The sequence below is a fragment of the Barbatula barbatula genome (genome assembly GCF_947034865.1).
Source record: "Barbatula barbatula genome assembly, chromosome: 1".
Taxonomy (NCBI): domain Eukaryota; kingdom Metazoa; phylum Chordata; class Actinopteri; order Cypriniformes; family Nemacheilidae; genus Barbatula; species Barbatula barbatula.
This window is the reverse complement of record NC_136766.1, coordinates 31,581,069-31,601,888: the sequence shown is the minus strand read 5'-3', so window position 1 is coordinate 31,601,888 and position 20,820 is coordinate 31,581,069. Positions and strand designations below refer to the sequence as shown.

At 39.4% G+C, this 20,820-nt stretch overlaps 1 protein-coding gene across 4 annotated transcripts in view; it reads left to right on the top strand.

Annotated features, from left to right (window-relative positions):
* LOC306903187 (solute carrier family 24 member 2) overlaps positions 1–20,204 on the top strand; it is a 38,333-nt gene extending 18,129 nt beyond the window's left edge. The window contains exons 5-11 of one of the 4 annotated variants that reach the window (XM_079472175.1): positions 3,166–3,216; positions 7,367–7,447; positions 9,359–9,441; positions 15,132–15,266; positions 15,347–15,436; positions 15,908–16,074; positions 16,149–20,198. In XM_079472175.1, the coding sequence (XP_079328301.1) occupies positions 3,166–3,216; positions 7,367–7,447; positions 9,359–9,441; positions 15,132–15,266; positions 15,347–15,436; positions 15,908–16,074; positions 16,149–16,398 (857 nt within the window). In that variant the 3' untranslated portion in view covers positions 16,399–20,198. Of the gene's footprint in view, positions 1–3,165; positions 3,217–7,366; positions 7,448–9,358; positions 9,442–15,131; positions 15,267–15,346; positions 15,437–15,907; positions 16,075–16,148 lie in introns of all 4 variants that reach the window. The other 3 variants (XM_079472176.1, XM_079472177.1, XM_079472178.1) reach the window with 3 other exon arrangements.
* The last annotated feature ends 616 nt before the right edge of the window (positions 20,205–20,820 follow it).

Sequence of the window (20,820 nt, the reverse complement as noted above, 5' to 3'; positions counted from 1 at the left end):
TAACAAATTCAATTAAATATTTACCATAATTGTTGTTTCATCTATACTATGATAGTTCCGCATAGCAACCAGCTATTTGAAGATGTCTGTTTTTCAGCAGGTATTTTAAAACCCCAGCATAAATATAGACTCAATTGTTATATTGCTTTCACTTTACATAATATTTCAGGGAAAAAGCTTAGATTTTTTTTCAAATCAGAAGTCGAAATACCAAACCACATTGAATTTTAAATTGTTAATCATTCAGTGTTATGGCCTGACCTCATAAGAATATAATGCATGTAACGCTTTTGACATATAATCAAAATGTGACTAGAGAAAGCGCCGCGGCTCGCATTTTATGCGCGGTTCTAGACACGAAAAGACTTTTATGTTTTTTTAATAGACTGGGTCGCTATGAACTGTCATTGTATTGCGGGAGCAATGTGAGGTTTACTTTTAGTCTGTGCAAAGGATATCCCAGAATGCACTGCAACATGCTCAGTGGGAAAATAGAAACGACAGATACTGTCATTTTAAAGGGGTCGCATGACACGGCTAAAACAAATATTATCGTTTGTTTTAGATGTAACGCGATGTGTATCCACGAATATAGTTATAAAAACCCTGTATTTTCCACATAGTGTGCATGTTTGTCTCTCCTCTATGCCCCGCCTCTCTGAAACGCGCATATCTTTTACGAAACTCATTGCTCCGAAAAGCAAGGTGTGCTATGATTGGCCAGTTAACCAGAGCATAGTGATTGGTCAAATACTGCAAGCGTGTGACGGAAATGTTACTCCTATTACCCCATTTGGAACATCTGGTTCCAAAGAAATTGTACCGACAGGTACGCCCACCTTACTTGCATATACATTTGGGCGGTCTTAGTCAAATAATACCACGAACAGATGTAGATTTGTGGGGGTATGGTTACACGAGGCGTTTCAGGCCGGTCTGGGTGAGCATTCTCTTTTAGATAGAATCCATCTTTTGTTCAGACACGCGTGTCTAATACATGCAGCAAATTACAGCACACCAACGACTCAGAAAAACATGTATTTGCGCCATATGACCCCTTTAACTCTACTGAACAAATAGATCCTAAAAAGTCGAACAGAGGTAATGAATAACTGATGGCCTGGTAATACTTCAGCATTAGTGTGTGATGTACTTTTGTACTGTCTGTTTATGATGCCCAACTGTATTGAGTCCTCATCATGTTGCTGATTTAAGCGTTCATGTCCAGACATTTTAGGACATGAACATTCCACCATAGCTGCTAGGTATTAGAACAGAGCTAAAGTGTCTAAATGCCAGTCAGTTTGTGTGCATTTTTCATGGACTTTTATGTGTAACGTCCACATAACAGCCTCATCGATTAATTGTGTAAATTCATTGATTAATTCCACATGCACACGGCCCTTTCTATCACATAAACACACAGAGATCACTCGGACAGCCGCTCAGACCTCTCGGAGACATTATAAACATTACAAGTGGTGCATTTGTGTGTTCATGTTAAACTGCGACTGACCTCTTTCACTGCAGTTATTATTGATTATTGCACTCGAGCCCCACGCCAGACCAGCAATTTTTCTATTTTTGGAACTACTAACGGTCCATTCGGGCAAATGGACAAATACATACATAAATGCGATGTCTTGTATCTTACAGTGACTTCCAGCCGGTTGGGTATGAACATTCACACATGCCAATAACTGTCTGATAAATTATAATGCTTGACCTTTATTGAGTAACACAAGCACACACACAAACGCACACCCTTTCCCAGCTGAATCAATGTTAAAAGCTTTCTGCCTCTGGGATGATGATCCAGCCTGCAGAGGTCATTCTGCAAGGTCACTGGTCTCACCACATAACAAGGACATGAGACATGTCTGTGAAGTGTATGTGATTTATTATTTATAATATTAATTTATTCTGTATTTTATAGAAATTGTTTGAAATTTGATTCCTTTATTCAATATTTAAGCTCACTTTAGGATCAGCTGTATTTAAGTGTAATACATAATAAATCAATAACAAACGTAATTAAATAGACTGTAAATAAATTTAATGGAAAGCGAAGGAACCGTTCTTTGAAACATTATCTAATATCCATATCTAACTTAAACCTGCCCCTAAGTTATGTTTATGTATGTTTAATGTAAATGTGGCACATATAAATTGAGGAATAACCACAGTTCTATCTGAACCACTATCGTCAAAAGATTTAAACTATAGCAATATTTAAGGTTGGTGCTATGAAACTGTTCTGAGCAAATTCTTCGCAGGGGTGCAGCAATTATTATATCCCCCACCTGAGGAACCAGAACAGTTATTTAAGCAAAATTATTCATTTCAAAGCGTTACATGCCTTACACGATAGTTATATGAAAATTTAAAATACTAAAAGTACATGACTTAGAAGAGAATTCATACCTGCCTGAAGGGAAGATACATAGAAATGCATACAGGATCAAATAAAAGGTACTTGGTGATGCAGTCGGATGAGGAGGAGTTGGGGAAGGGGGTGGGTTTTGAGGGTGGCACGGCTGAACAGCTGTAATAGAGCTGTAAGAGGGCAACTTAAATAGGACACAGTCTATGCGTTGTATAACTATTGGTTTACAAAGATTAGCTGCACCTGATGAGATCAGGTGAGCGAGCTTGAATAACTCGGTCTGCTAGAACTGACGCTGTATGCGTGATTTTTAATATGACATCTAGCGCTGGTATTATCCGAAATAGATGCTACCATAGTAACTGACTGGTGTGAAAAAAGCAGCAAATGTAGGATGGAGCGTCAGTAGACATGTATTGTGTGTTCCGCTTCATACAGTATAAAGTCATACAGCTCATTCTAAGGTCCATTTTGTTTCTAGTTTTTGTTTTCTATTTTGTGTGCACTTATGCTCGTGAGATCGGCTTAGCGAGGTGTTTATTGTTTATTTACTCACGGACACCTATACTGTATGTGTGTGTGCCCTGCTGAAAATCTTAGCTTCAACAACATATGTCGTGTTTTATGGGATGTTAGCATGCTGGTGTACCCAGCAAGTGTCCAACTTTACCATCAATACTAGCACTTAACCAGCATTCAATTATAATTTTTTCAGCAGGGGTATTGTAAATGTGCTGCGTTTTCTTTCCTTACCCCTGTCTCTGTATGTGATATTGTAGAACTGGGGACTTATGGAAAGCTAAAATATTATCACTCAATGACCGAAGAAGGTAAGAATCTTTCTGTCAACCCTCATCTTTCTGCCATTCATCTCACCTCTGCCCATCTACCCATGGTGCCATCCGTTTATGCCTGTGTGAAAGAGAATGTTTTCTTTTGCATTTTTTATTTAATGACCTCTCTTGGCAAGATTTCACTAACATAAGTGCAAATCGTGGTTTCCATCTTTAATTTGACATCATTTGTAACCTCCATGGGATACTTTCATGTTTTTGTTCAATGTGAGTTCGTTGGTGGTTTGTTTAGCTTCACTGAAAGTACCCATAATAGCAAAAATGACAGATTTCATGTAAAATCACTGTTAAACATAACCAATTTAACATTGATTCTGCATTGAAACAATTATCTTTGCTGTCTGGGATTAAAAGGAAATTTTGTGCGATTTAATTTTGATGATTGTGTGTACAGGGGAACTTGGTAGTTTAAAAAGAATATAGTTAAAAAATTGCAAGCCAAACATTTCAAGTCATACATTTAAAAATGCAATTATCGGAATAGTTTGGCAAATGTACACAAACATAGTGGTATTTTCCGATAAGATTGCTGCTGTTTCCAAGGCATAAGCCATTACTGTCTGAGACCGCTGGACAATCTATAAGATAAAGATAATGCGCCTTCCTTAATTCAAACGTGCACACATACAATAGATGATAAGAAATCTACGTCACGGTGATGAGGTGAGGAAGAGTGAGTCATTCTGTAACTAGAGTTATGCAATACCAGCAGTACAGACATAATGCAATAATAACAGTCTCTCTCTCTCTCTCTCTCTCTATTTCTCTCTTACTTGTCTCACTAATGCAGTAATGTCAGTTCTTAGACTTCTGGTTATGGCTGAATTGGATAAGTCTCATTGAGAATGCATATCATCCAAAGCAACGAAATGACAAATCACAATATGTGTGTCGGACACCTACTGAGTAAATTCTAATTTTAGTTCTTTATTCTAGCTGTCTGTATTTACAGTGACTGCTGTACACATTTTTTTACTGTTTTTTTGCCCAACATAGCGGAATATGGAACCGATTCCATTTTAGGATATTATTATAAAAGCTCAGAGAAGTATTTGTTTTTAATTGCATTTACCTGTATGATTGTAAGCGCTGAGATACATAGATCACTGTCACCTGTTTATTTGTTTTGTTGTTGCAGTATTCATTTACTTTGATTTGGGTATTTGCTGCATAGATAGTTAACAAAATGTTATTTGGCTAGCATATTTGTGTACAAACCTATTGGCACACTATCCATTGTTCAGGCGTATAATAAAGTATTATAAAAAACACACTTGCATTTGATACACAGCTATTGAACACTAGTGCTACAAAATCTGCGTCCATGACCATAAACATCATTATATTACATTTCAAAAGTATTTTATATAATTTTATCCTGATTCACCTGATTCATTTTCAAAAAAAAGAGTAATAATACCTATCGTCTATTATGAGACCCAACAATAACAAATCAAACACTACCCCTCTTAGGCCACATTAACACGATGTAAAGGAACAGAACAGAAAAGGATTTCCTTTGCGTCTTTGAAAGGTTTCACACACACATGACAGCGTTATCAAAATGGTCTGCATTTACACAGATCCAGAAAAACGTATATGTGTGTTTAAAGTCTGGCAAACGTAAATAGTGTGTCTCCGCTGGTCTTATTCGTGCAACAAATCCACATTTTGCGGGGAAATGGTAATACATAGTTGACCAGCGAGAGTTCAGAGTGCGTGAAGCCGCCCTATTGTTTTAGCTATACTGGCGCGACTGACCGCATGATACGCATGCGTGTGACGTCATCGTTTTCAAAATGTTCCGTCTTACAGAAACTAAAACGGTGGCGTTTTCAAAAAGTTGCACTTTGAGACCCATTTTCAAAAGTGGCCATTTGCAGTTTTGAAGTTTGTTATCCCTTACATGCGCATTGATCATTTAGGCCTGATTCACATTGCGCGTTTTTTTCGTGCAAATACTTGTTATTTTAAATGTAGATGCATGGCAGGTGAATGGAAATAGGGGGCGACGTGCATGCGTCCGCTGCAGCGACATGAATAACTGTCAACTTTTCAGAAATCCGCGAGCACACCTCAGGTCATGGGACAAGAACCAACCAGCCAATATAGACAAGCTCAATGAAAATGGAGACACAAATGATCACTAATTCTAGTATCTTGCAGTTGTCGCAAGGTATTTTCAGTGCATATAATCCGTTGTTTATACCTCCTCGTCTCAACGGAACGCAGTGCAGCTCGCATTTTCCGCGCCGTTTTAGACGCGAAATGTGAATCGGGTCTTAGATCTCAACAGTCAATGTGCAGCATCAGTTTCAGTTAAGCACGCAAACAATCTTTGCCTTGGAGAAAGATATGGCGGTAAGTTTTTTTACTGTCTGTAAGCATTCTTATTATGTTTTAACATAATATTGATTCTAGGAAGCTAAGTTGTAATCAATAAAATGTACAAAAAGTTGTATTCTCGCAGTGAACACCTTTATATGAATACTAAACAAATGTATGTGCAAATCATAATTTCACATCTTGTTTATTGTGTTGAAGTAAAAAAAAGATTAGAAAGCATTAAACATTCAGGAAAGGATAAACTGCGTGTGTGTTAGCTAGCGTCTAGATTCTTCAGAGTGACGCATTTGAGAGGACAGCATAGTCCGAGTTAGCTTTGTGATACACAGTCAGTGAAGCGGTTCCTGTGGTGATACTGGTGGAATATTGCATGGCTCTTAGCCAATCAAATAACCAGAAAACACAATGCAACCTCTGTTAAATCAGTGATTTGAAGTATTTATGTAAATGGCATAGATATTATCAGCCCTTAAACTTTTATCTTTAACCCTTTTGGACAAAGCAACTGTTGAGGTGATTTTAATTTGTTCAGGAAAAGTAACTTAATTGTTTTACTAGTAGTTGTTAATATGTTTTGTGGCTGAGTCATTGAATAATTCACTGAACAAATTCATTACATCTTATCAAAGCAATAGGACACAACGCACGAGTCCGTCCCTGCTATAGTTCAGCTGGGTATCAGACCGGCACTAAATCACTATTGTGAGTTTGAAATACCCTTTATACAACATTTCAATGAACAACGGAAAGTATTTACCAGATAACAATGCCATTTGTCATCAGCGGCCACAATGTGCTGGATTCAGACAGTAGTTCTTCTATTACCTTCTAGAATGATCTAACCTGCCTTTAAAACTATCCCTTCCATATAACCTTCTGTGTTACAGTATATGGTGTGTAAGTTGAGACAGACAGCAGAGTGAGCGACCCTGCAGGAAGGTCAAAGACATTTACTGATCGCCATGTTTGGCACACACACATTACGTTCAATATTCTGAGTTTAAACAATACCACACACACGCACACTCCATAGAGACACACTCTATCTACATACAGTGAGATGTCAATCATTTCTCTGCTGTTCCTGTCTGTGTGCATTCAGTTGAGTTTTATTGCCACATTGATGGGAGGTTGAAAAAGTTGTGCAACTGTATTGATGTTTGCTCCGCTGCTAGTCTGGTACAGCTGCAGGCAACTGTGTTTAACTCTGTTGGCTCTACAGTTGGATTAAAGGTCACACAGTGTTAGAATTACAAAGCATTATGGTAACATGAATGTAATGCAAAATGGCCATTTTCAGTGTTTGCAAAATAAAATGACATTCCTTGCTGAACCTCAGAACACAAAAAAATGAATTGCGTTTTTTACGTAAATTTAGCTGAATTGATTTAAAAAAATAATGGGTACTACACACTAGACCGGCAAACATTGGCCAAATAACAATGAACACCATACGAGGGTTAGAAATAGATGTAATATTATTTCAAATGAAATGTTTTTAAACTTGACATCATAAGTGGGTTTACTTTGAGGCAAGCGTTTCTTTTTTTCACTGTTATAACATTGCGTATTGATGCGTGGCTGGAACATCCAGCACCACAGTTATGCATTTATAATTGATATATTTTAGAAAATTGTTTTATGATGGGAACAGTCTGAGTCAAATATCATCTTGTACATTTACTTGGTTTGACAAGCACTCTGCAGCACAGAGGATACATTCAGATGTAAGATGTGTCTTTATCCAAATCAATCTCTTCCGTCCACATGTGTTTTTCAGGAAAGTTTCGCGAAAAGGCTTCCATCCTTCACAAAATTGCCAAAAAGAAATGCCAAGTGGAGGACTCAAATGGGGTTGCTGGTAAGTGTAGAACCTAAAATATGCTTATGGCTTATGGTGGCGAGCAGGGCGGGACGAGAGCCGTGGGGGAAAGGCGCGAGGCTGGTGCACCGGTCTTGCATTTCTTATGGGGGAGCTCCGGAAGCATTAGAGAGGTGTGACAACAGGGAAGGGCGAGAGAGGACCAGGCCTGAAGTTTATGTTGTGTTTTATTATGTTTGTGTGGCAGGCAGTCGACCGCGACTTTCGTTTTATTGTTTGTTTATTTTATAAAAAGCTTGTGTTACGTTTGCCCATTCCCGCTTCCTTCCTTTTATTGAACCGTGTTACATTGGTGCCAAAACCTGGGAGGAAGGAAGGACATGCTGTCGGAAAGTCCTCGCTGCTGAGGGGGATCACGATGCTGAGGAGGTCGGGCAGCGCGGAAGAGTGAGGACCGCGAGTGGTGCTGGAGCCAGTGTTCGGATGGGACTGAGACCTCGCTGCCGTGTTCCATGGTCGAGGTGAGGTGGCTGACGTCCGAGAGGGAGCAGAGGAGTCGCCGCCGTGGGCCGAAGCCTGCTGCCGTCCGCCATGAAAGGGAGAAGCAGGGAACAGGGGATTCGCTGCCGGAGGCCCTCAGCCGGAGGAGACATCGGCGGCCGCCAGGGGGTGGAGATGGATCGAGCCATCCACCGAGCGTCCAGTACCATCGCATGGCACCGCAAGGAAGAGCTTCTCGGCTGGCTGAGGACCGAGCGACAGTGTGTCGGGGAACCAGACCTGGATTTATTTTTCTTTTTTCCTCTCTTCCCTCTCTCACTTGTGTCGCTCCTTATGCTTCTCTCTCTCGGCTCTCGTCTCGGCTGTCCTTACCCCCAGGCGCTGTGGCCACCGAGCCTGGCCCTCGGGGGGGAATAGAGCACAATCTCGGGTATGTGGCGAGCAGGGCGGGATGAGCCATGGGGAACGGCGAGAGAGGACCAGGCCTGGACTTTATATTGTGTTGTAGTGTGTGGCCAGCAGACGACCGTGAGGGAGCAGCAGGCATTTTAAGTTTGTTATGTTGTTTGTTTATTTTATTAAAAGTCTGTTTTACGTTCGCCAGTTCCCGCCTCCTTCCTTCCTTTCTTGAACTGTGTTACAGTTACGTAGTCAAGTTTCTGATAACCAGTTAGTCAACTGGTCATTCATCCCTAGATTATTCTCCAGCAATCCCATTATTCTTTGTTACGTGATAGCATATTATATATATCTATATATATATATATAATAATTTTCATAATATAACTTGAGTGTCTATTTGCAGTGTGTTTAAGACATACATGCACTTTCGTTTCAATGGGGAAATTATGCTAACAGTTCCATATTAGCATATTAGCATGAAAAGCAGGGCCATTGAAAGCATCTTTCTTTGATGTGATTTCTGTCAACAGGACCACTGCCTGTGTTCAAAAACATATTTAACCCTTTCAAATGTGTCTGTCTATAATCCAGACGTATATTTATATTTTCTACACAAACAAAATAGTATGAAAGTTGTTAATCTTGTATTAGTTTACTTGTATTGTAAATGAGTACATGTACAAGGCTACTAGTAGTGGAGAGTATTCCATAGATACTTAGGCGGGATATCAACAGCAAACTCAGAATTCGGTTCAGAAAGTAAAACGTAATCACACTACGTTTAGAGTTTCTGCTCATTTGGATGACCATTAACGAAAGTTTTGGTAAATATAATAATGCACACATGAATGAACTGCTACAAGGATATAGGGTCGGTTTCTCGGACAGGGCTTAAAACTAGTCCCAGACCAATTTAAGGTTTAGTTTTTAGGAAACCTCTAGAGCTTTTAAGAATTGCCCCCCATTCACTCCCATTCTTCCGCTTGGAAGTAAAAGCGGTGAGCACAAGAAAAACATTTTCAACGCTTCTTTCTGTGTACATTGCAGATAAAAATTTGCCGAACAGCTCCAGTGTGGAGGTGGATGTGACCCCACCCATGAACGGCACTGCTGGACCGGACGGAGAAACGGTGAGTCGCTGATACTAAAATAACTGACATCCTCAGCTCCCCCAAAAGTAATATTCAAAAGGTGAATCTGTGACTTTGGAAACAGAAGTGACGGCCAAGTCAGAGAAAAAGCTCATCGGAAATGGAAAACACATTTGGCCATCTCGCTCCCCGCTGTACTGCGTCTCGTCACATGGTTTCACACTCACACACACACCGAAACACACTGCCTTATGCTAGAGACAGCATTCACTTTTCCCGATCTGAAGGATGAAGCGTTCTCATCCGATGCCCCCTGTTGGCACAGCAACATGCCAGAGGAACAGACGGCGCAGCGTGCATGCGGCCCTCTCAATGTCACTGTGACAACCAGGTCACCAGAGGCCCATCACTCATAAACTACGTGCACACACATAAACTATAGATCAGTTTGAGGAATTCTGTAAACATTGCATAGGTTCGGTTGCCTTAAAGTACTGCAGACTAAATACACGGAATAGGGATTTTCATCATTTTTGGGATCAAGGGCCAATCCAAAAATCCATAATAGTGATTGTTTTAGACTCACACTGCACAGTTTACTTTTCTGCATATTAATATGATAAATTTGGAACATAAAGCATTTTTATTTCAATGCTAATTAAAAAAAAGGCTGTAGGGGACAGAAGTAAATTCTGTCTTATTAAAGATGAAGTAAATTCTGTCTTATTAAAGATGTATTGTTCGTGTGCTTCATAGTTTTCATAGTGCTTAAAGTGTAAACTGACAGATTTATGCAGCAAAAAATAAGACATGCGCAAAGCTTATTGAGTCAAGGAGAATGGCTAGAAAATATGACTACAAGAGAAGCTATACAAACATTTTAATAGCTGATAAAATGTTAACATTTTGTCATAATTCATTCACCGTTATGGCATTCCAAACCTGCGTGACTTAAGAAGATATTTTGAGTCAATGTCCCAATGGTTTTGTGGCCATACAATGTAAGTCAATGGGGGTCAATGTTGTTTGGTTACCACGTTCTTCAAAATATCTTCTTTTGTGTTCTGCAGAACTGAGACCGTTCTGTCATTACAAATGACATGAGGTGAATTTTTCTCGAACAACATTTTTGGGTGAACCATCCCTTTAAGCAAGAGGGAGCTGTCTAGTCCTGTAAATCCGCTGCTTGCGAGTGGAGAATGGAACGTTACATTATTGATGAAATAATCCTGAAAGTAGAAATCCTTCCTTCTCTTCATGTCAGAAGAAATTGTGCTGGAAGTTACTAGAAAAAGATCTTTAATCTCCGGTGTTTCTAGCAGAGCTTTTACTTTTCAATGGTTCTACATAATGGGACTTTATGTTTATATTTTTATTTATTTTAGATGGAAACAAAGCAGTATGATATGATGAGCAGTGATATTTTGTTGCACAACCTGCATCTTTACAATTCACTGTGTAGTTCTCCATGTCGTTTCCGTCACATTTTATTGAAACTATTTTGAGTTCTCAGTCACGCTCGCCCACACTTTCCCTGTCTGCGTCAGTCAGGAGGCCGCGGCGCAATGTTCACACCCGCAGGAGCTTTCACGAGTGTGTCGTCCCGATAATTATTCTGCTCCTGCAGGATGCCGTCCCATGACACACATACACACACTTGAGCCGAAGGTGACATTAATAAAAAAACTCAAATCATCTCAACAAGGAGCTATTTTTACCTGAGAAAGGCTTCAGTTTTGCTAAAGTAGGGAGAGGAAATGTTCTAAGATCTCAGTGGCCGTTTACGTGACTTAAGGGCTGTTCACATTATAGTGATAACTGTACCCAGATAGCACAGGTACATCTGTAAGATGTCTGCTAAAGATCTGAAAAACATCTGCTGTGTAAAATCATCTGCTAAACATCTTAGAAAGAGCTGTTGTACATCCATTCTAAATCATAAACATCTTACAGACATCTGTTAGTGGACAGCATAGGTCTTAGAGATTTAGGGTAGATGAGCAAACACCATCTGCCTGATGTCTTGCAGATGAAAATGCTGACATCAGATATATATCTGCCAGACGTACGTGTGCTATTAGGGTAAAGATAACTGTGACTATAACTATATTTGCGTCCACACCAGCGGACGATTACAATAACGTTATGTTTATTTTTAGCTTGCGCGCTATAGTGTTCTGAGTCACTAAAATTAATGTAGATGACCTGCTGATGCTTTCGTTTTCATTCACAAAGGTCTTTTCTCCAAAATAGGCCATGACAGCAAAGGCTGGATGATCTCTCTAAAGGCTGAAGGTGCGCTCATGTCCGGCACGTAAAGCATATATTTTGCCAGCTTGCTGACTCATAAGCGTTACATAGATATAATTTCACATTTTTTAATCATTTAAAAAATAAAAAGTGAATTTGGACATCTGAGGTTTTGGATGGACACCGATGATATAACTGTAAGTTCACGGTACAGGTAAAGTAATGCCTGTCAGTAACGTTTGTGTTCTTGGATGGATATCATTGTTGGTCTAAAATTCTCAAATTTTAGAGCTACATTTAGGGCTTGTATTGAGGATTTATATCGTGTCACAGATTTTGCAGGCTGACAACGGCTAGGCTTTGGTTGGTTGAGTTTGGAATTGAGTTCTGAGCCCAAAAGATGTTGGACTGTCATCATCTGTATGATTTTATTCCCTCGCACATCACTCATCCATCCACAAATTCCCCTCCTTTACAAATCAGTCAAGCTGGAACCTCTTAAACTCATTGCCCATCACCATAGTAACCACTCCACAGTCCTTAAAGGGGAAAACACACACTTTTTTGATGGCTTGCTCCCACACTAATTGTCAACTGCGCTATGTAGTTAGTGCATCCGTTTCATAACCTTGACCTGTTTTTTTACCAGTCTGATGCCCGACCGGGGAGAAATGTAGGAGAATGTAGGAGACAGTGTGAGCTTCCCAATAAACTGGCGCTTTTGTTTTCGTTTTGTCTCAGTGACTTCCATCGCTTCCATTAAGCAGCTGACAGCTCGTCTCAAAGGATCTCGGCTGCGCTCACTGTAACATGCTGCAGATGCACAAAAGCACTCACACACACACCCTCAGTCAGGTAATGAAGGGGGACAGGGCAGTTTGGTTTAGAGCCGCCTGTAGATGTGGCATGTTCAGACAAGACCGACTTTGTCCCCTGGTATTTGCAAGACCTTTAATTGGTGATATAGGGAAGCAATCGAATGTGTTGAAGGTTTGTGTGCCCAGAGGATAATTTTATGGCTTATGCCGGGGCCACACCAAAATATTTAAAAAAATCTTATAAAAGTTTTAAACGTTGAGAGACCACAAACATGAGGAAAACAATTCTAGATTTAATCATTTTGCTCCTATAATGTGTGGTGCGCCGCAAAGACTGCACACCACATCCCAATAGATTTTAAAACTGACTGGGAAGACAGGAAATCCCGCAAATTCTCTCTCAGAGATAACTTCAGAATGAGTTATTTATTATTGCACTGTAAGCTTTGTTTATTATATATGTATTTAATATAAATAAATGTGTACCTTTTATGTAATTTTATCGTTGAGAAATTGCTCAGGCAGCGTCGTCTAAAGCATTTAAGGTGGCACACGCTAGATATAATTTTATTGCAACTCAAATATTGTGGTATTTATGTATTCACAGTAATTAAAAAATAATATTCATAAAATTTTGCTCCACTGGACCTATTTTCTGTGTTCCACCTTAAAGCATCCGCACACTCGAACTCCAACCACTACCGTCACTTCCACATAGCCTGTTTTTTATTGAAATTATTCGTTATTGCAATGATAGTGTTTGTAATGCTTTTGACAAAATAAAAAAATGGTTTGTTGAAACTACGGTTGTTATACTTCTGTCAGCTGGCTTTCTGATTGGGTATTGTTTTGATCCACATGACAACAGCTATCTTGTACGTTTGTCCTCGGGGGTTTCCACCAGACATCAGGATTTCGGATGTTGAATATTTAAGATTCTCGATCGGGTGGCTCCGATGTTCATTCGATCGGGTTCATTCACTCTTAACACACATCACAGGGAAATCTGATAAGATAATCTTTAGAGCCATTTAAGATCATCGAGACTTTACCTAGGACTGTCGGAAGGGGAGAAATCGGCCCGATTATCTTTTGGTGTGGCCCCACCATTAGAGGTTGCTCTTTTTTTAGCTTTGGAGATCTTGTGGAGATAAATTTTACATGTAGATGGGTATGTTTAACTGATGGTGTATGGAACCTGATTGAGAATACAATTATTCGGTTGGTGGGGACAGCGTTACAGAATTGGCCTTGGTAATGACTATGTCATTACAGGTTTTGGACACAACTAAATGTTCGACACTATCAAAAAGAAAGGGAGCAGTTTTTAACACGGCTTAGGTGACACTTGTAAGATTTCTAGGGTAATGGAGCCGCAGAGGTGATGTATTTTGTGTGCTAACCCTGGACTCGAGTTAATATTTTAGCACTTCCGGTTCCATCGCCCCGAAGTCTAAGGGTTTTTTGTAATTCGCCTGAAAAAAGGTTTGTGGTTAACAAAATCCGTGTTTTAATCTATGACATAAAGCATATCAGTTAAAACCCACTCGTGATTTTTTAAAGCTTCATAGTGTCTTAAAAACGACAGTTGCTAACAAGTTGCTAAAAGCAACTGGTGCAGGGACGTTAGACACCATCACACGTATAAATCTCACAAATAATACAACATTGCAACAATTTACTAAAATCAAAGAAGTGGATTAATTCACGGTGTAAATCATTTCAAGCGAACATGTTTTTAATATAGTTTGAATTTTTCGGAGGCTTGGTGGTGGTGATGTTGATATCGAACGACCATAGTGTTTATAGCATCATGTTAGCTTTTTACTTCTGACAATTGTATTTCGGGATACTTAAACTCCTCCACTTGAGGCGAAGCTCTCAATTTACCGGTCAATCTACGTTCCTACTCTCACCTATGGTCATGAGCTTTGGGTCATGACCGAAAGGACAAGATCCCGGATACAGGCGGCTGAAATGAGCTTCCTCCGCAGGGTGGCCGGGCGATCCCTTAGAGATAGGGTGAGAAGCTCGGTCACCCGGGAGGAGCTCGGAGTAGAGCCGCTGCTCCTCCACATCGAGAGGGGTCAGCTGAGGTGGCTTGGGCATCTGTTACGGATGCCTACTGGACGCCTTCCCTGGAAGGTGCTCCGGGCCCGTCCGACCGGGAGGAGACCCCGGGGAAGACCTAGGACACGCTGGTGGGACTATGTCTCCCGGCTGGCCTGGGAACGCCTCGGTGTCCCCCCGGAAGAGCTGGAGGAAGTGTCTAGGGTGAGGGATGTCTGGGCATCTCTGCTTAGACTGCTGCCCCCGCGACCCGGCCCCGGATAATAGCGGTAGAAAATGAATGAATGAATGAATGAATTGTATTTCGGCTTTAAAAGTAACAAATGTTGTCAACATCATAAACCTTTAATCACAGATCTTGTTTTTTTTCCAATCTTCCAAAAGTCTACGGAAAAATTAATAGGCTTTAGGTCGATGGAACCAGTGCGGCGCGAGTGTGGGTTAGCCTACAAAAATACATCATCTCTGCACCACTCCATTGTTTCTAAAAAAAAGCTTTCAACACGAGTCTTCATTTGATATTTATTCTATTGTTGTTGAGGATGCCGCAGTGTTCACTTTCACAAATAAAACGTTATTTTCGTTTAACAGGGTGAAGAAGACGATGAGGAAGATCAGCCTCTTAGCCTCTCGTGGCCAGAGAGCGGTCGTAAGCGCTTCACATACCTCTTCTTCCTACCTATCATCATCCCTCTGTGGATAACTCTACCAGATGTGAGGAAACCGGTGAGTACCTGCTGACCGCTATTGTTATTGCACCGGGACACTGACATGACTATGACACACTTCCTCTTCTTTCCCTTCAGACTTCCCAAAAATTTTTTCCCGTCACATTTCTGGGATCCATTTGCTGGATTGCTGCCTTCTCATACCTGATGGTCTGGTGGGCTCACCAGGTAAGACATGTCTCGGTTGTCTGATGGTGCAAAACAAGTTATTTTCTTTTGAAACATAACAGTGGGTTGGGAGACCATGATTTTAAATAATTATCAGACAGAATGCTGGAAACCTACAGGAGATGCTGTTTTTTTCTAATTTTATGACGGATGGAAGTGAACTAAATGCTTCAAAAGTCCACTTTCATTGGGTCTTTGAAATAATTATGTTTTAGCACGCTTGCGATTTAAATGTTCAGTTTATATATTTACTTGGGATAGTGCTTGACACACTGTATCTGCAAACCCAAATAAGTTGACTTTACTTATATGTATTACTTTAAGTGATTGGGTAAACTATTTTCCTTCACAACTCATATTTTTTTGTTCGTTGCACTTGGATTTGAAAGTGTGTAGATGTCTTTGTGAAGTTTAATGTACCCCAAAACCAACCATTCATCAGTCTATGTGTTCTGTGTTCTTGCACTACAGGTTGGAGAGACTATAGGCATCACAGAGGAGATCATGGGACTTACCATTCTGGCGGCTGGAACCTCAATCCCTGATCTCATTACCAGTGTTATAGTAGCACGAAAGGGTCTTGGGGACATGGCGGTGTCCAGCTCTGTGGGTTCTAACATATTCGACATAACTGTGGGGTAAGATGCTTAATCAAAGTATGCTTTGTTACAGGGCCATTTCTTACACTAACATTCATGTCTTTGTATCCCAGGTTACCGTTCCCATGGCTGCTCTACTCCATCATAAACAATATGATTCCAGTAAGGGTGAGCAGTAATGGTCTGTTCTGTGCCATCGTGCTGCTCTTCATCATGCTCATCTTCGTCATCATCTCCATCGCCGCCTGTAAGTGGAAAATGAGCAAACTGCTGGGCTTCATCATGTTCCTTCTCTATATTGTCTTCCTGGTGGTCAGCGTCCTGTTGGAGGACAAGGTCATCGTCTGCCCTGTCTCCATTTAGCGTCTTCTCTTATTCGCACACACACACATCTTCAGGAAGCTAAAGACCCTTCCTACAAGTTTGTACTCTGTGACATCACATCTTTTCATCCAACATCGATCCAGCTGCGTGAGGCACAGGCATTCTTCCAGTGTAAATTATGCTTCGGTGAATCCGCACCAGTCTCTGAAGGAATCCGAACAGTTCCACTTTAAAACCACCAGGTTGTTTCAATGTCCAACCTGTGACCTCCGTTTGACCTGCTGTGTGGAGAATCAGTCATTGCTGTATAGCGGCTGTAAGGTATGGAGTTGTAACGGTACACTAAACAAAAGTGAGCTGGGAAAAATACCATATATTTTACTTAACAACAAAAAGAGGCTTGCAAAATTCTGAATTCAATAATTGTCTCTTTTTTTGTATGCAGTCTGCAGGGTACACTAAAGATTTATAACCACACAGACGCTTGGTCATTTCTCAGTCTCTGTTGGGCGCGCGTGCATGCTGCGAACATGCGGCATCATTGACTAATAGCATAGAGAGTTCATCCATATACCAGTGCAGAGATTTGAAGAAATTCTTACGTTTTTAATATCTGTGAGAAATACCAGGACACCACTTTACAATGAGCTTTTTTTTATATATATCTAAATGCATCAGCTAACATGAACTAACAATGAGCAAAAAAAAACAGCTCATGGTGCATGAATTAACGTTAAAGCCACAATATGTAAATTTGAACCGCTAGTTGGCGCACTTTCAAAACAACACCAAAAGCTGGATGTATGGGACATGTCGTTTTCACCATCCAGGGGCACATGGAGATCGCCCATCATATTCACGTACGAGGTAATGGATTAGCTTGCAAGAACATGGAAGAAACGTGGAATGTAATGCTACGTATGCTGTATATTCCGCATTTGCGTGTTGCCATAGTTTCTCTGACCAGAAACTGAGGGCATTTGAATACTGATACGCGACAGATACAACAAAGGGAAGGGACGGGCCATTATTTTAAATAGGAATTTCGATGGATCTGCACATTCTTGGGATCATTCGGGATAATGTAAGTACACAACTGCATGAAATATATCACACTGTGCAAGTGATTTCGCAACAAATATTTTCCATATTGTGGCTTTAACAGATACAATATTTTATTTTTTAAAGATGTTTAAAAAATGCTGAAATCAACATAGTTTTGAAGTTAGTTCATGGTAGTTTATTCTTTAACTAATTGTTAACAAATAGTGTTACCAAAAATCCCTTCCCTTTTCTAATAACGTTTCCTCTATTCCGCACATTTAGCAATCCCTTTTATTTGAATATTTATTTATTTAAGTATATAACTGTTTAATATTTATTCGCACACATTTGTCTGCCTTAAAATCTGGTTTCGTGAACCGTTACATCTCTAACTGAAAGAGACAACAGTCAATATCTGGTTGGTGCTTAATTTGAGACGGAATGGATGAATATGATCATGTGTTGATGAATCGTGTTTAAACAAAAACCCTTCTGGTCCTGGTATTACTGCTGCCTCCAAGTATGTGGGTGCTTTATTCTGTCACCTAATATTCCATGAGGTCTCATCTGCTGGCTTTCAAGGGTACTGGTGAGATCACACGGCCCTCCACTAAAGCCTGGACAATGTATTTGCAACCACAATATTCCCCGGAAATGGCCATAACTACAGTGGCAAAGAACATCTGAGGGTTTATATGTATACAGATCGCCCTATTGGATGTTTTTTTCAGCAAAACGCAGATCTAAATATAATTTCAGTAGGCTAAGAAACAGATTTGGACGCATTGTGCCACGTGATGATTCCTCATCTGTAAATTGGTCGTCATGGATTCTCCACTTTTAGTTTCGAGAGATTTAAATGTTCTGTTAATTTCGGAACAGCGTTGTTCATAGAGGAAGTTCAGCTGCAGTGACGATTGCGGTCGTACACCAATAACTATTCAATAACGCCTCGTGCACTGGAAGACTCTACAAAATGACATGCATGTTGCTTCCCAAAGTATAAAAGAGCAACCTTAGTATTCACTCATTTATGAAAAAAAACATGTTAAATAATATTACAAAGGGACACGTGTAGGTGCCTAAAGTCTGTAGTTAGGTGTTAAAATAACATTTAGACATATATTAGGCACTCAAAACTGCTGAAACGATATGCAGCGATTTCCCTAAATAGTAGATCCCTGAGTATGTGGACTGGAGCTCAGCACGTTCAGAAATTCTTCATTCTAAAGTAGTCGAAAATACATGCATGGAAAAGTGTAGCTTAAATCAAGGTGTTAATTCAACCTGTGCTCATTGCTTTACTGTAAGGCTATAAAAGATAACACATTTGCCTACTAATAAAAAGTAGTCTTTTGGTCTGTTTGAAGTAATTCTAGCTATGTATAATCACAAGCCTTTACAAATGGCGCAATTCATGTTCCTTCTAAAGGTGCTTTAGGATATAATCTGTACAGAGACACGTTAACTAATATAGACACAAAACTCACTGATGAATGCTACTCACAAATAACATAACAGTACACTAGCATGAAATCACATTTAACTTGTGGAGGCCGAATCTCTTTAAATGCGTAAATTAAACTTGTTTCTCTCTGTATATTTATTACGAATATTTCGGCGTGACATGGTCAGAAAACCTGCACACTGCTGACCATCTTTTACTTTGTAACTTTACTTTGTAAATTCTGCCCCCTAGTGGGGAGTGAGAAGTGTTTGCTCGCATGGTGTCTTCTCTCCACCCAAGTAATATGCATAAATAAAATGTTTTTTTCTTTTTTACTTATTTACTAGTCTTACTAAACATAATTAGAAGCATTGCTGAGTTTACTGCTTGTTTATTTGTTAAGAAGATTAATAAACAAAACTTTTTTTTCTGAAGATACCGAGTATGATGTATGTCTGTCCCAAAATGTTGACAATTTCATCGCTATTTATTTTATTTATTTATCCATCAGACACACGGTTAACTTATATAAGTTATAATAGACTTTACAAGTGCTTCAACGTTACTGTGTTTTTTGTAAACAGATGATGTCAATGGGAATGTCACTGATAAGCAATGTGGCTGTTCCTAGGCATTCGAAACAGTTTTTACCTTCTTCCTTCCCCCAAACTAAAACTGATCTAAAATGTATCATCAGTGGTTTTTTTACTGCCCTTATGTCATGCACCATATATACTGTACAGTATTCATTTCCTTCACCAGCATCTGCTTTTCAAAATGTTTTTAAATCTTTATTTTGTCTTACAACAGGGCTGTAGAACTACACAATACTTTAAGTGCTTTACCCTGTTTTACCTTGCTTTTCAACCCTCTGTAGGTTGTCAAAATCTAATTGAAAGCGCTCCGCATTGACATGTGTTTGTTTGATGTGTTCTGTTGAGTGATACATCTGAATTTACATTATGGAAGTACATTGGGTATGTTTAGAGTATGTTTAGACTTCATACATACAGTAAAACATCATTATAATCCATTTATGCGCTCTAGTATCTGCAGAAAACCCTGGTTTTGATCTCATCCTGGCTTCTCAGAGTTAACTGTCACTGTCTCCACTGTTTTATTTCTTTAAGGGGATATACGAAGAGTAGTTTTACACATTCGATTCACACCTGGTCATAGACACAGCATGTTAAATCCACTCCACTGCTCAATGTTTAAAGTTCCATTTTGGGTGGTCAAATGAGTCATCTAAACTGTACAGCTATACAGACACTTATACAATCCTACAATCAGAGTATAGAGAATATGTTTATGTAAATGCAAAGTAATAAAATAAATAAAGGCACATATAAGGAAAGATGTTTGTGGTCAATGGCGTTTTTATTAAAGTGAGCAACTGCAAAGATAGTAATAAAGACACACAGTCATACAGGACTGTCTCGTTTCCTTTTTCTGCAAATATTCAACATGTCATTTTACCATTTTGAACATGTCTGTAAAGTGAAGAATTAAAGAAACAATCGACCGCACCTTCAGATTAGCAAAACCAGCTGATCAATTTTATCTTTCCTCAATTTTGTTTCATAAATGATTTGGTTTGGTTTATATCTGATATAGCAGATTTCTATTGCTATACACAAAGTGCTGTACATACAATAAAACCAAGATGAAAAGAAAATATTACAAACGTTGAACATACCAACCTAAAACAAAATTGAATCAAACGGCAAACTATAAAAGTGCGTTGTCAAAGCCGATTTAAAGAGGGGCGGAGCGAAAATATATATAGATATAGACACATAGTCACACAGGACTTGTTTCTCGTTTATATATACACAGTATACATGAAGAGTTTGGTTCCATAATGAGATCCAAAACTAAATTTTTTAAATATCATGTTTTTAATATTGTGTACATGTTTTTATGGTGTTTTATCATGTTATTTAGCTTTATTTTTTTAGTTATTATCA